Source organism: Nomia melanderi, chromosome 9 (assembly GCF_051020985.1).
Source record: "Nomia melanderi isolate GNS246 chromosome 9, iyNomMela1, whole genome shotgun sequence".
NCBI lineage: Eukaryota > Metazoa > Arthropoda > Insecta > Hymenoptera > Halictidae > Nomia > Nomia melanderi.
This window is the reverse complement of record NC_135007.1, coordinates 16,973,860-16,988,125: the sequence shown is the minus strand read 5'-3', so window position 1 is coordinate 16,988,125 and position 14,266 is coordinate 16,973,860. Positions and strand designations below refer to the sequence as shown.

Sequence of the window (14,266 nt, the reverse complement as noted above, 5' to 3'; positions counted from 1 at the left end):
TTGAGAATATATTTTTACATAAAAAGGTATTAGAAATAATTTAATTACTAAATCTGTTGTTTAATGTAGGGACTTTGAATTTGGCTTAAGTAAGTTTATGCACATACTGAAATGTTAAATAATTAAAGATGGCCTGAAAGAAGTGTAGAAGACGAAGTGTCACTTCAGAAATAGTATCATATATTTCACGAAAGTAAAATTGAAATTTAGCCTACAATCATGTCATATTTAAGTCAGCCCGATTACGTGCGTTATGTGTGTGACTGTGGATCTTTGAAACCAATATCGAAAACGTATTTCTGTAGATACTGTTCGAAAACTCGTTGCGGTTATTGTGTCTGTCAAGAGGTAGTTATATTGCAAAATCGTTTTGTTTTTGTCCTAGCGGCTTAATCTTTTAATATGCAACTGTTTTCATCAATAGATTGATACACATTATTGTCCTAATTGTATGGAAAATTATCCATCTGCAGAGGCACGTCTTCAGAAAAATAAGTAATTTGAATTATTTACTTAACCGTGTACTGTCGAATATAAAGATGTCATTGAATTTTATATTAATTTAAATAATATGTTGTCAGGTGTTCAAATTGCTTTGAATGTCCCTGTTGTTTTCATACTTTGTCCACAAGAGCAGGACATGTACCTTTTAAGACAGCACCTCCCGAAGGAGAAGAATCCAAAGATGTGAAAACAACACCAAAGAAATTTTATTATTTGTTCTGTTCATTATGTAGATGGACTTCGAGGGATGCTGGTATTCCAGATCAATCTGTTGGTATGTAATGAAAAAGAATGTTTTAATAATAATGTATGATAATATTAAATTATTAAAAGATAAATGTTTTATTTAGCAACTGGAGGTTGGCCTGAACAGGAAAATCCTCATATAAGTCGAATTAATGCTTTAATTGATTATCATAAAATATTGGCTTCCATAGAGAAGCAACAATGTGAAAAGAAATTCCGGCCAAAGCGTCCTTATGTGCTTGTAAAGTATTCAAATCACCTTCATTCTAAATTATGTTTTTTTTTTAATTAAAAGTATATATTTAACTTTTTATTTAATTTTAGGGCATGTTCACTATAACATCTTTAGTACGCAAACGGATTGGTTATCCTTCATACACTCCAACTAAGGACCAATCAAGTGATCAACCTCCACCATCTGTTGCCAGTGAAGAGGTAGAAGAACTACCAGCAGATATTTTTACAGCTCCAGTGGATGTAACCAAGAGTAAGTGGTTATTTGAAGTAAAATAATATCATTATAAAATTTATCAATGCCCTAACTAAATGATATTTTTAAATAGTTACCACATTGGAACAGAGATTACAACATTTAGAAGTACAGGCTGAGAATGTAAATGAATTGCGTCCGCAGCGTAGAAAATATTTAGTCAGAAGTTCGCAACGTTGCCGAGCATGCGAGCACAGTGTTAATAAGCCAGAGCTTTGTCCACAGTCTACAAAATTCAAGATTCAGCTTGCTGCATTGTAAGTTCATGGTATACGTTGTATATCTTTTTTCATTTAATTATTTCATATATGTATTATATTTTTGTTCTAGTTATCATGTACCAGAGGTAAGAATTGTTACTTGTGAACCACTTCGACCAGGTAAAACAAGTGAACTACTTCTGAAATTTTGTAATCCAACACAACATCAAACTGAAGTGATGTTGCTACCATTAAATACATCCATGACTCCAGTAGATACTACCAGTGAAAAAGAAGATGCGAAACAGGAAAATGTACAACAAGTAAACACTTTGTTCATTTTAGTAGGGAGTACTGCAAGCAACAAAAATAAGTAGACCTAGAGATATCTAAGTCAGTGTTTAAAAATTATTTTAATTTCTATTATAGGATTCAGAATCTCCAAACTTATTGCCTCTTATTGTACGACAAATACCTATAGCAGAAGAAATTAGATCTATAAAAGTTAATCCAAATGCAGACGTACTTCTGCCTCAAACTTTTTTTATACTTCCACCTAGAGATGATGCTGCTGAATACGACGATACAGGCGACACTCATAATTTTCAAGATGATCCTAAGTATGCATTTCATTATTTTAATTTCTGACTGTTATTATTGCGTTTCTTGAAAATTTTACAAATTTTATTTTTCTGCCAAGGCTTGTAGTTTGGCGTAAGGGAAATAAAGCAGTGATAAAACTTCATGTAATTCCACACGAGGATTTGAAGGAAAGTAAAGAAAATCAATCAATCATTATTGCATTTGTCATGAACTATGGATATGTAAATACATTTGCAAAACTAGAACATACAACACCTAAAAAATTTGATCTGAAAGTGAAACTGTATCTCACTGTGGGTAACATTGTTGGCAATGCTTAATGCTTGTTAAAAGTCTAATTTCTACGAATACAAACTATTACATAATAAATTATTCCATATTATATCATTTAAAGATAGTAAAATAATTAACTAATTTATATTAATTTCATAAATAACGTTAATGTATTCTTCAATTTTTTTTAACATGTTTTAAATAAAATAAATACTGAATATTTTATTGGGAATAAAGTGCACTATCAAGAAGAAGAAGAAGTGATAAGTTAAACTGGTACATGTACCTATGCATATTTATTTATTTACAAAAAAATGAAATTTATTTTCTTCCTTCTTCTTCAATGAAAGATGTGTTTATTGCATAAAGACGAACTGAACTATTATTTGTATAGATTAAGAGAATAAAATAATATAATACAATAATCCTTTTTTAAATATTTATTTTTGAAAGATAATAAACCACGCATAGAACCACAATTTACAATCTGCGTCCACGGCGACCACCCTTTCTACGTGTAGAATCAGATGGAATTGGTGTAACATCTTCAATACGACCAATTTTCATGCTAGAACGTGCGAGTGCTCGCAAAGCTGATTGTGCACCAGGACCAGGTGTCTTTGTTTTATTTCCTCCTGTAGCTCTTAATTTAATGTGAAGTGCTGTGATTCCAAGGGATTTACATTTCTCTGCTACATCCTGTTAATAATAAAAACATTATTACATTGTATCCATGTATACAATTTTTGTTGCATAATGTACTCTTCCAGGTAAAGAAATGTGACTTGTATAATCTCATTTCCATCGGAAGGAAGAAATTTAATATTCCACATACATGAACGCACCTATGACTAAGGAATATGCATCTAGGTGCTGCCTGGATGTGGATAGATTGACATGTATTGTTTCGTAAGTAAAAATAATTTACCTGAGCAGCAAGCATAGCAGCATATGGAGAAGCTTCATCACGATCTGCTTTAACTTTCATTCCACCAGTAACTCTGGCAATGGTTTCTCTATGACAAATATTGGTAGATGAAATAGTATTTGTATAGTATTAAATAGAAGAAAAGAGGTAACATCAAACATTATTTCTAAACTTACCTGCCCGAAAGATCGGTTACGTGAACAAAGGTATCATTGAAACTCGCAAAAATGTGAGCAACACCGAAAACAACTTCGCCTTCACGAAGTTGGGGTCCAAGAGAGACCTGAACTTCTTCTTTTTGTACCTTTCCCCTTTTTGGCGGCATTTCTGTTAAAAATATTATTGAACTATTTAATTCAATACATACTCTTATAGCGATAACTTTTCAATTCAATTATTTATCCCATTGAAATCAATAAATATAAACAATGTGGATTTAATTTTAGGTTATGTCTTGACACATAGCGTCTAGAATGCACAAGATTTTCGTGACGTAAATTTCATCCAATTGCATCCCAATATTTAATGGTAAATAGATACATATTTTAATATAGACGTATGTAAATGTGCTTCCTCTGTTTATATAATTTATTATTTTTCACATAACATTAAGTTTTCTGATAGAATATCCGCAAATTAAACTTACTGATCACTCCCCAACACAACGCGACTATAGCAGGAAGTCGAAAAGGAGGTATCTTCCGGTGCGCGGTTGTCGAGTTAGATTTCGATAGTATCGAAGATCGAAATATAAGTTGCGTCTTTCTTTCTTTTCAAAATATATCAAAACTTTCTTTTATTTGGTAATAAAACAAATACTTTGTTTTAATAAAAATAAATATTTATTTCAATATACAGTATAATTGACTTTCTCAAAGATGTAGTTATTCAAGAAATATGTTAATCAGAATCATCTATTACAAAAACTTTATGTGGAGGAATTTTATTTTTATTTGATGTACTCATGTAACTTTGTAATGTTGTTTGATCCTATTAACAAATGACACAATAATATAATTGTTATGTAAGTCAAAATTAACATATACATTATAAATTACTCAATATGATTTTACAATGTACCTGTTTCTTTGTTTGCACTGTAGTTTTAGATGAACGTTTAGTAATTGCCATGTCAAGAGCACTTTTAGCGCTTTCTTTACCTTTACCACGAGTACCTCCTCGTGATCCCTTTCCTCTACCTACTGTTCCTTTACCTCTACCCCTACCTTTGGTAGTAGGAACATTATCTGTTTCTTCATTTCCACTGCTATCAAGTGTTTCGATATCTTTGGATTGGTCGCTATCAGAAGTTTTCTTTGTTGTTTTATTATTCAATAATTGCTGTATCTATAAAATAATACATGATTTAACACCGTATTATTACCTTATAATAAAATTTGTTTGATGTACATACCTCTATGTCTTCTTGGTCATTTTCTATTCTTTTGTCTCGATAATTTTTTATTTCATTAGCGATACTTTCATTGGTATCAACTTCGCAAGTTTCTAAATGTGCAATGGTTTTCTTCATCTGATGCCTGAACAGGAAAAATAAATAGTAATATACTAATGTAATCAAGTTTAGAAATATGAAACAGTATTTCAAAATATTTCAACTCAAATATTGTACCTGACTATTTCTTTAAAGGCATCAGTATCGTGCTTATCGACAAATCGGCTTAATGCTTCATTTAAACCATTCACTGTTAGTACCGTTAGAAGATCTTTATTTTCTTCTAAACTGAAATGCTTTTTTAATCCTTCTTGAACACTTTTGTTCCAATCTGCATTCTCCTAATTAAAAAATGAACAAAATTTTATATTTGAAGTTGTAGCACAACAATTAAATTATTATTTACATCAATACAGCCGAAAACTTCAACCATGTCGTTAATATTATCATCAATATTGCTAAAACTAGATTTAGATTTCTTATGAATATTTTTATCTTTACGAAATACAATCATTTCCATGGGATTAGCAACTTCTTCGCAATATTTCAGTCCCAATCTGAAATGAGTTGTTTTATGTGATAACAGCAATTATTTACGTTCATTACTCATAATCACTAATATACTAATATAATCTTACTTATTCGTATCAAATACTTCTTCATCTTTGGTGTGAAATATCCTCAATCTAAGTAAAGGCTGTACAGGTTGCATTATATGACCTGATAATTGTTCTGCAGCTTTTGGTATTAACACATTTTCTATGTGATTATCAACAAAATTGTACACAGATTCAGAGAGTGACATGTTATAATCTTTTTGTATATCCTCGTCGCTCAGAATCAAATTGTCGAATACAAAAGGTCTAACAGTTCCTAGTCTTAGTTTCTTCATCTTAAATTTCATACCATTTATACTCAATAGACCAATGTGTTTAGGTTTTGCCTCACCTTCAGACAATGAAGTTGCAATAGAGCTACCTATAATTACATGCTTTAAGAAAAAGGTCGACAACTTTTAGGTATTGTAACAGACTACAAATCTTCAAAGTATACCAGGTTGAGAAATGAAATATTCAGTTTCATTGATAAATTCTGGAGTAATACGACATTCGTGTTCATGACCCCATATGATAAGATTAAGAAAGTTTGGAAGTTGGTTTTGTGGAATGTGTCCATATTCGTTGTGTTGGGCACGATTTTGGTGTAGAACAAGTATATTAAAACATTCTGGTATGTCGTTTGGACGTAACATATCAACCTATGCAGAAAAATTATTCACATTATGTAAGGGAAGTATTCTGATACATATACATATTTCATGATTTTACCTTATAATCTCTCAACAACCGTGACAGTCTTTGATCATTTATGTAACTTAAGCCGTAAAGTGCAATATAGTTTTCACCCTTTTTCAATATTAATGGAGGAATAGTAATTTTAGAAAGACTTGTCCATTTTCCAAAATAATTTACAAAACCAGATGCCGATAATAAATCCATTGATCCAACTGCCCCAAAACCTAAAGTTACAATATTAATTACCAATAAGAAAAACAATAATAAGAAGGCATGCTTGATATATATTTGCTGTTAAATATCTTTTACTTGGGTCATCATGGTTTCCATGAATGGAAAATATTGGCATGCTAATATTTAAGTTTGGATCCTCATAGTTTACAATTTTGTGAGCACAATGTTTGAATGCAACTTCAGGATCAGTTAAAAATTCTACCTTGATTTCTCTAATGAAAAGGTAATAATTAAAATTTCTTTATATATGAAATTCACACTCATATAAAGATATTTTGCTAACCTAGGACCTAAACAGTATTTTCTCAATAATTCCATGCATTTTAATATTGCAGTTTGTGAAGGCTTTGTGTCGTGGAATAAATCTCCTCCAAGGAGTATAAAATCTACTTCATTCTCTTTGCCAAGATGAAGTATTTCTTCAAAGGTAATAAAACTATCAGCAGTTTCCTGTCCTGAAATAAATGAAATATCTTTACTACATCTAAATATATTTCACAATACTGTGCTTAGAAAGAACTAAGAAATTTTATTAGAATGTTATACACTGCAGCAATACATTCGAAAGGAAAGTGATTTAACTCTAACAATTAATTATGGACATTGAACTTGTATTTATTAGAAACTAACCCCTTCTTTTATTGTGATCAAAACCAAGATGAATATCAGTTGCAACTAAAATTTTAAACGTATCATTCGGGTTAAGACTTTCGCTACATCCTTGCTCGGACGACATTTTGCGAATACAATATGTACAAATCTATTTAAAAACTGAACAAAAATTAACTCAATTCAGAACTTGTGTACACGGAAAGACGTTTAAACATCCAAATACAATTTTAAATTTACATCTATGAAATTAGCTACAATACTTTATAGGGAATGTACCATATGTTGGTAGTTCTTTAATTACTACTATAAAACTTTTGGTTTCTGATCAAAGTGTACTTTCTACGTTCGATGCAGTCACAGAATAAAGTAACAGAAAACGAAGAACCCTCTCATTTTAGAAATACGCATAATACAGGTAATATATATATATATATATCTAAAGTTCACATTAAACATACATAAAAATGAATTCCAAGGTTGTTTAAATTCAGCATAATCTAGAGGAATAATCACCATACCGATCGGTCCAGTAGCGACATCTATTAAAAACATTTAAACGTCATACAGTGATTTCTCTATATCGACTTGCTGAATTTTCCTTGAAATTCCAGAACATTATACTTTACGAGGTATCAGATATAACTATGTCATATTCCAAAGACCTATTATTACATTACGATAAAATAATATTCCAACATGCACATTCTACAGCGCTCTTAACGCACAGTCGAGAGTTCTCCATAACAATACGTCCTTAGTGCCGCTATGGTATTCGCATTACCGTCTCCTGATAAATCGAATAAATTCGATTGCATCCAGAAAATTAGAGATCGAAGGGAATCAATCGCTTCCAGATTAGCCCGGCGCGAGTGGCGCTACAGTCTGCGTCACGGAGCTTCAATTAATAGATAGGAATGTGTTTCTCGGAAGCCGCGAGTGGGATGGAAAATGATGTTCCATGGTGTACGAGAGTATCCGAAGCAGCGACGAATATGGCGACAGTGGGGGTCGTTGTAACAGCGTTTCGATCGCCACCTGGCGGTCAGTTGGCAGTCTTAACGGCAAGGCGCAGGCGGAGGTTCGCTCGCCATATTTGTTGTTGTCGTCGATGGGGTAGGCTAGCTCAAGTTTTTCGGGCGGCTAGTGCAGTGGTAGTGTGTAATTCCGACGTAAGTTAGTCGAATCGTTCGCGTGCCCGTGTCGGGCTGAACCTTCACGGAAGGTACCGCGGACACAGTGCGAAATGTCTCTTACATAAAACTGATAGGGCACTGGTGGCTCAGCTGTCCTAATCTGTTGTCGAGTGCACCGTTCTATGTGTGGCATGCGTGTATACATATAATCTATGTTTGTGTACTACTCCCCATTCTGTTCTGGTTCGGTACTGTTCGTTCGGTGGTGCTGGTAGTAGTAGTAGTAGTAGTAGTTGGTGAAAGAAAAGGTGAGGAGGGGTGTGAAGTACACCAGTGACGGAACGGTAAACTGGTTAGAGAGGGTGAGGTAAGCAGGAAAAGTGTCTGGATGTATACATATATATATATATATATATATACACATACATATATACACATATATACGTATACACATACATATACATACGTACATACGAATGCATTAACACACAACTACCCAAAACACGTATACGTACACATGTATATTCATACATCTATATCTCAATATTATTTGTGTGGGCGCAAGGTGTGAAAGGTGGACAGTGAAATATACGGGGTGGCAGACGTAAGGAACAGATAGGGGTTGCTCTCCCTTGGCGGGGTCGGGGTCGTCGCACGTTCTTGACGTGGGTCTGTCGACCCGCCAAGGTCCTTGTGCTCCGTCCCTCGCCTCTCACGGACGTCAACTCTCTCCCTTTTGAGTTTTCCCTTGTCCTATCGCGGCTCGCGAACGGAACCTAACCTAATCGTACGCTCGTCCATTTGACGTTCGACGGATCGTCGGCCAGCAAGTTCTCGGTCTCGTATTGTACGAGAGATTTCGCCGTTCGTTCGTCGGTTTACCTTCCGCCGATTCCCCGGTACGGCGCGAACTCTGTCGAAACGTGAAAACAGATTCTCCTTTCGCACGTGAAAAATCATTACGCCGTTCAAACACTGTAGCGACGTGAATCAGCTGTTTCGTTTAATCTCCGGTTCCAACGATTTCCAACTGTTTCCAGGCGTCGCAGATTCCGTCGAGTCCGCTCGTCGAATCCCGTCGGTACCTGCAGCTCTTTCCGCTCGGTTCCCTTTAACGTCGAAACGGATTCGATCTGGAATTATCGACCAATGATACATATCAGTGGACAGATCGCTGTTTTATTGTACGACAATCGTTTATATTCGGCGAACCGTTTCTCCGAGGAGAAATTTTATCTCGCGTCCCACCGTTTTTACCGTGGCGAGTTTCCGACGAGCACGATTTGCTCGAAAGATAAAGCAGCGAATTGTCACCGAAAACGTTCGCTCTATAGGTTCGTGGTTTTCAACTGTGAAATGCGTTTGAATGATCAATGACATTGAATTCATATTCGAATAGACTTTCGGTGTAGCTCGTGTTGTGTTTTCGTTACAATCGACACGTTGGTGGAAGTATCGTTCTGTTTGGAAAATAGAGACTGTTACGGGGTTTATCTACGTTCGTCGAAACCGTTAACATGTTAATTAGTCAACTGTTCCCCGTCGATACGGAAGCTACCACGCGTTTATATTTATCTTCGAAGAGTAAGCAGGACCTTAAAACAGAATTCGAAAGTGAAAGGCGACCTTCTTATACTCTCGTGATCCAGATACGATTGTAAATTGATTTCGAACGCGAAAGACATCATGCTTCGAGTAATTACATATTTACTAGCTGCTCGCGAAGGGTGAGCGATTCACTGACATTCTCCTATTAAAAATTCTCCAATCGTACGTTGTAACAAAACAACAACACTGAAAGTCAGTTCGTGGGCACTCGTTCAAACGGATCGGACAGACTTATTTATTTATTGTTTTCTAGAACCTCATTTTACTTCACCCTTAACAGCATTTTCAGACATCAACACAATACTCGAAAGTTCAAAGCGGACAAATCGTTGTCCTTCGTTGATCGTCTCAATAATTTTCACAGGAAGTTTTAACCACTCGATTTCACACTGTAAAGTTCTAAAATTTAATATTTAACTCTTTGCACTCGGATGTTTCTTACTAGAAATATTTACCATTCCAAGACGATGTTCTTTGAGACTAATTCGAAGAGAAATCACCAGTACATTGAGGAACAAAGCTGTTTTATTCGAATGTTTCGCGTATCGAGGCATTTACAAAGTTTAACGTTAAATATCACATTCTATAGTTTTACTGTGTCAAGTCAAGTGACTGAGAGTCACCTAGAAATATTCGATTTATTTTGATGAGATGTAGGTGACATTTTTTAAAACTTAACGAGGAATCTATTCGCAAAATAAGAACAGTGATATTTTATTTCCACATTTCACGTATCGACGGATTATTCAGGACTTAATGTTAAATACGAAATTTTACAGTTTTGATGCACCAATCGAGAGTCACCTCTCGAGTGCAAAGGGTTAATACTACACCTTATATAATCAGTTTGAGGAGTATCGAAATAAAATAGTGATTTCTCTTCGAGTTTCACAGAGTATCGTCTCCGTCTCGTCGGAAAATATGAAAATATTTTTATTGAGAAACATTCGAGTGCAAAGGGTTAATATTTTCTCGCAGAAAAGACTATCTGGGGGTGCACGAACACACGCAACGGTTGGTAACAAAACAGAAGTCCGTTTCAGGTCAAATTAATCGGAACTATTCGCGAGGGTTAAAACCGGTGGTTGCGATAGCTGTCTCCGATGACAGCGGTATAATAGGGGGTGGAAACGTCGGTCGGCGCGTTGGTGGTCGCAAAATGGTAGCCGGGAACGTTCCCCCAAATTCATCAGTCGCCTCACGCGCTGCCCAATCGAACTTCCTTTCGCTGATTCCGAATACCATTCAGAAATATATTCTGCAGGAGTAAACCGTCCTTCCGGTTCCATCGTCTTCCCCCGCAGCCGCTGTATTCGTTTTCATCTCGCCGCCCCTGTTGCATGCGTGACCCAGTCCGATCGTCTACACTTGAAAATCATTAATCGGTTCAGCGATACCTTACCGCGAGTGTCATTGCGACTACTTTTTTGCTATTAGGTTTACAGTGTGTGATGGATATCGAACTCCTTGAATATTATTAACCCTTTGCGCTCGAGAGGCAGTCGCCATTTGGTGTGACACAGCAAAATTACAAAGTTTGATGTACTGTATAATATTAAAGTTCATTTAACTTGATTATCCATGAAACATTAAAATAGAATACTTCCATCCCTTGATTTCTATATTATTTATATGAATGTTAGTTATAAATTATGTTTCTAATTTTATTAGAAAATGAAGAATATTTCTAGCGAAACAATGTTCGAGTGCTGAGGGTTAAGTAAGAATATCATTCGACTTTCATTGGAGCAATTATGCGAATACACATAATTCTCTGTTATTGAAACTGTAATTTTCGCGACTTGTATGGACAAAGTAGTCTTCTAGGGGCGAATAAAGTAGAATGTAGTGAATCTAGTGTTAAGGGTCGTAGGTCGAAGCAGTTGAAATTTTCCAGAAGCTAGAGAGGAACATAAACGAATTTTTAGTCGATCTTACATCTTGCTGTTATAATCGTGATCATTGTTAGGGAAAAATATAAGGTTTGAAATGAAACGAAACGAGCTCCCGCCAAGGACTCCCGTGTTTTAACCGCAACACTTTGCACATCCGCGATCTTCTTGAACCGAGAATCCTGATCCGCCGGAATCCGAAGGAAAAGGAGAAAAGAAATGAAAGGGAAACGGCAACAAGAGATCCGCCAACCCCGGATCCGTCCCGGCACGCGCGCGATGCCATTCGAGTACCCCGCCGAGGTAGCGCAACCCCCGGCTCATTCAAGAGCAGAGTTACTCTAAAAGAAAGAGAGAAAGGGAAGGTTATTAAACCAAATGTTGTTTATATTTGTTTATATTTATGTACCGAAGGGGAGAGAGACAAACATTACATAGATTTTTCGTGCAAATCGGATGACGGGACGTGTCATTAGCCCCACGTTATTTGAAAACGATCATACTCCAGAGTTAGTTCCTCGCTATTAACCGATAACAGAAGTTTACAAGCGCGGCGTGCTTTCGCTCTGTTCCGCCCCATAGACACAGCGTTAGGGTACGTTTATAGCAGAGCTGCCGTGCAAAAGCGACGATGAGAGCGAAGCAAAGAAATATACGCAGCTTTACAATGGAAACGTAGAGCAACGTTTAATAGTGCCAGTACAATACACAACATTTACGTTTAAAACATATATTCCCCGTACACCGGCGAGCGGGAAGATAATAACAGTTCTTCCTCAGGTTCAGCAGCTTTCATTAACTCCGCTATAAACGCGGCAAAGAGAGACACTTCATCGTCGCTGTTCTCGACGCGCAGCTCCGCTTTAAGCGTGCTCCGTGTTGCTCGGCGAAGAGCCTCGAGACGGCACAGGGGTTTCTCGTTGCGTTTCGTAGTTCCGATTGGCAACCACCGATACTCAGTATACAGATACGGTAGATCGGCGTCGAGACGCGACGAAACTGGAGCAGCGAGGGCCGCGTTCCGTTCGAGGTTGAGCCGAGCGGCACGGAGTGCTCCGACACACCTGGCGCGCGATCGGTTCGTAGCGGGTTGATGAAATAATCGTGTTCTGTTGTCTCGCAGGCGGCGGCGACCGGTGGGGGAGCAGGGGTAAGGGTTTAGCAGGTCGAGGAACGAACGGTGGCTCGGCTGCTGGCGAGGGACGGCGGGCGGCGGTGTCGTCGCTTCTTCGTGATCTGCGGTGGGGCCGTCGTCGGGCTCGCAGTGGCCCGTAGTGTCGCGCGTGTCGATTCGTACGATAATTAAAACTGGCGGGCAACCTGGCTCGGTCTCCCGTGGTGGTGGGTGGTGGTAGCGGCGGTGGCAGGCGCGGCGGCGGCGGCGGCGGCGGCAGCGGCGGCGATGGAGGTGCCGGGGGCAGCGGGAACGCTGGTGCTGGCGGCGGCAATGGCAACGGCAACAACAGCGGTAGCGGCAGCGGCGGCGGCAGCAGCGGTAGTGGCGGTAGTGGCGGTGGCGGAGGAGGCGGCGGCGGCGGAGGTGGAGGCGGAGGCGGAGGCGGCGGAGGAGGCGGTGGTGGATGGAACAGTGGTAGCAGCGGCGGTGGTTCCGGCGGCGAAGCTAGGGGCGCGGGGCCAGCCGGCGCCCCTGCCGGGCCCGGGACCGTCGAAGACTGCTCGGGCCAGCCTGGCGTGCAGGTAATCGAGTGGGAGGAGACCGATTGCACCGATCGTTACTCCTTCGAGGACTCCGACCGATTCGAAGAGGACTCGCTGTGCAGCTGGACCAGCGAGGAGTCCCTGTGCAACAACTGGAGGGGATGGCGGAAATCCACCACCGGCTTCGGCATCGGCAAGAGGTCCGGCGAAGGTGAGTCCCCTTTTGTCGTACACTTGTCCCACTTTTAGCAACCTTCTCTCGCTCCGGGGCGATCTGGGTTGACCTAGGGCTTCCCTCCCGCGGTAGGTCGATTCGGGAGAAGGTGTCCTCGAGAGGCCGATCTTCGGAAGATATACCTGGAGTACCAGGCAATCTTTCAGTTTCGTAACGTGTCTAGGATCTAGAGTTTAGGGGATAGGGGTGGATCGCGATAGGGCTCACTCGGATACGTTTTAAGCGTTTTGGTTAACTTTACTGGGTATTCGTAACGAAGTCCCCCTCTGTAAATAGAACTCGTTCTTCGCGTGGTTCGACAAGGCTGCAGCTGTACCCGATAAACGGGTCACGGAACCAGTAGAGACACCCCTATTCCGCTCCATTCCGGATTATTTAGGACACTCGCTTTCTCCCTGCATCGCGAATCGCTTCGGCAACGTGAACAGTGTTGGTCTGCATTGTGAATGAGTCTGGATACGAGTATTCCTGCTCGGTAGGAGTAGAGTCGAGAGTAATAAGCGTTTCGCGAGAGCAGAGCCTGCCACTTTGGAAACAGCGCCGCGTTTATTTAGAGCGAACGCGGACGTGTGTTCCTAGAATTCTTCTCTCTTCCGAGAAACGATGAATGACAAAGCAATGCATCGGTCATAGTCGAGGAGGAAGTCGCAGGGCGACGGGCTGAACCGTTCAGTGACGGCGTCCCAAATCGTTCCGGCTACAAACCGGCTGATCCTCGGCGCGCAGAGGAGGTCCATTATCTTCGGCGGCTAAGAGGCGTGCATCGCGCCGCGGCGTTTGGTGACGCGCGTCCGTACCGACGCATTGTGATTCTCGTGTATCCGTTGGAGCGTCGCGGCCGAGACACCCGCGGCAGGCGTATGACGCATACAAATTCCATGCCCCGTTGCCGGGAACAGGC

At 39.2% G+C, this 14,266-nt stretch overlaps 4 protein-coding genes across 5 annotated transcripts in view; 2 read left to right on the top strand and 2 right to left on the bottom strand.

The window, feature by feature from the left end:
- Nucleotides 1–99: 99 nt before the first annotated feature.
- Nucleotides 100–2,741, top strand: DCTN4-p62 (dynactin subunit 4). The gene is made up of 9 exons (XM_031989614.2): nucleotides 100–348; nucleotides 425–495; nucleotides 582–778; nucleotides 855–991; nucleotides 1,075–1,237; nucleotides 1,314–1,497; nucleotides 1,571–1,763; nucleotides 1,870–2,060; nucleotides 2,141–2,741. Exons 1-9 carry the CDS (start codon nucleotides 220–222, stop codon nucleotides 2,361–2,363), a joined length of 1,488 nt encoding a protein of 495 aa, XP_031845474.1. The 5' UTR covers nucleotides 100–219; the 3' UTR covers nucleotides 2,364–2,741.
- Rps14 (ribosomal protein S14) lies at nucleotides 2,742–4,047 on the bottom strand. The gene is made up of 4 exons (XM_031989618.2): nucleotides 3,891–4,047; nucleotides 3,421–3,571; nucleotides 3,245–3,332; nucleotides 2,742–3,015 (listed from the first exon to the last, which is right to left on the bottom strand). Exons 2-4 carry the CDS (start codon nucleotides 3,567–3,569, stop codon nucleotides 2,797–2,799), a joined length of 456 nt encoding a protein of 151 aa, XP_031845478.1. The 5' UTR covers nucleotides 3,570–3,571; nucleotides 3,891–4,047; the 3' UTR covers nucleotides 2,742–2,796.
- A 3-nt stretch (nucleotides 4,048–4,050) lies between these two features.
- mre11 (double strand break repair nuclease mre11) lies at nucleotides 4,051–7,211 on the bottom strand. 2 transcript variants are annotated; one of them, XM_031989612.2, is made up of 11 exons: nucleotides 6,786–6,852; nucleotides 6,510–6,681; nucleotides 6,302–6,438; nucleotides 6,026–6,216; nucleotides 5,751–5,955; nucleotides 5,336–5,675; nucleotides 5,104–5,254; nucleotides 4,875–5,038; nucleotides 4,659–4,782; nucleotides 4,325–4,591; nucleotides 4,051–4,234 (listed from the first exon to the last, which is right to left on the bottom strand). In XM_031989612.2, exons 2-11 carry the CDS (start codon nucleotides 6,542–6,544, stop codon nucleotides 4,145–4,147), a joined length of 1,704 nt encoding a protein of 567 aa, XP_031845472.1. In that variant the 5' UTR covers nucleotides 6,545–6,681; nucleotides 6,786–6,852; the 3' UTR covers nucleotides 4,051–4,144. The 2 variants fall into 2 exon arrangements, with proteins under 2 accessions (XP_031845472.1, XP_031845471.1); XM_031989611.2 differs by lacking the exon at nucleotides 6,786–6,852 and adding an exon at nucleotides 6,857–7,211 and having other exon boundaries at nucleotides 4,057–4,234.
- Nucleotides 7,212–12,773: 5,562 nt separating this feature from the next.
- The window catches only part of Dora (zinc finger SWIM domain-containing dorado), a gene marked incomplete at its 5' end in the record, with an annotated part of 96,467 nt that continues 94,974 nt past the window's right edge, over nucleotides 12,774–14,266 (top strand). The window contains one exon of the mRNA XM_076371077.1: nucleotides 12,774–13,341. Coding sequence (XP_076227192.1) covers nucleotides 12,774–13,341 — 568 coding nt within the window. The remainder of the gene's footprint in view (nucleotides 13,342–14,266) is intronic.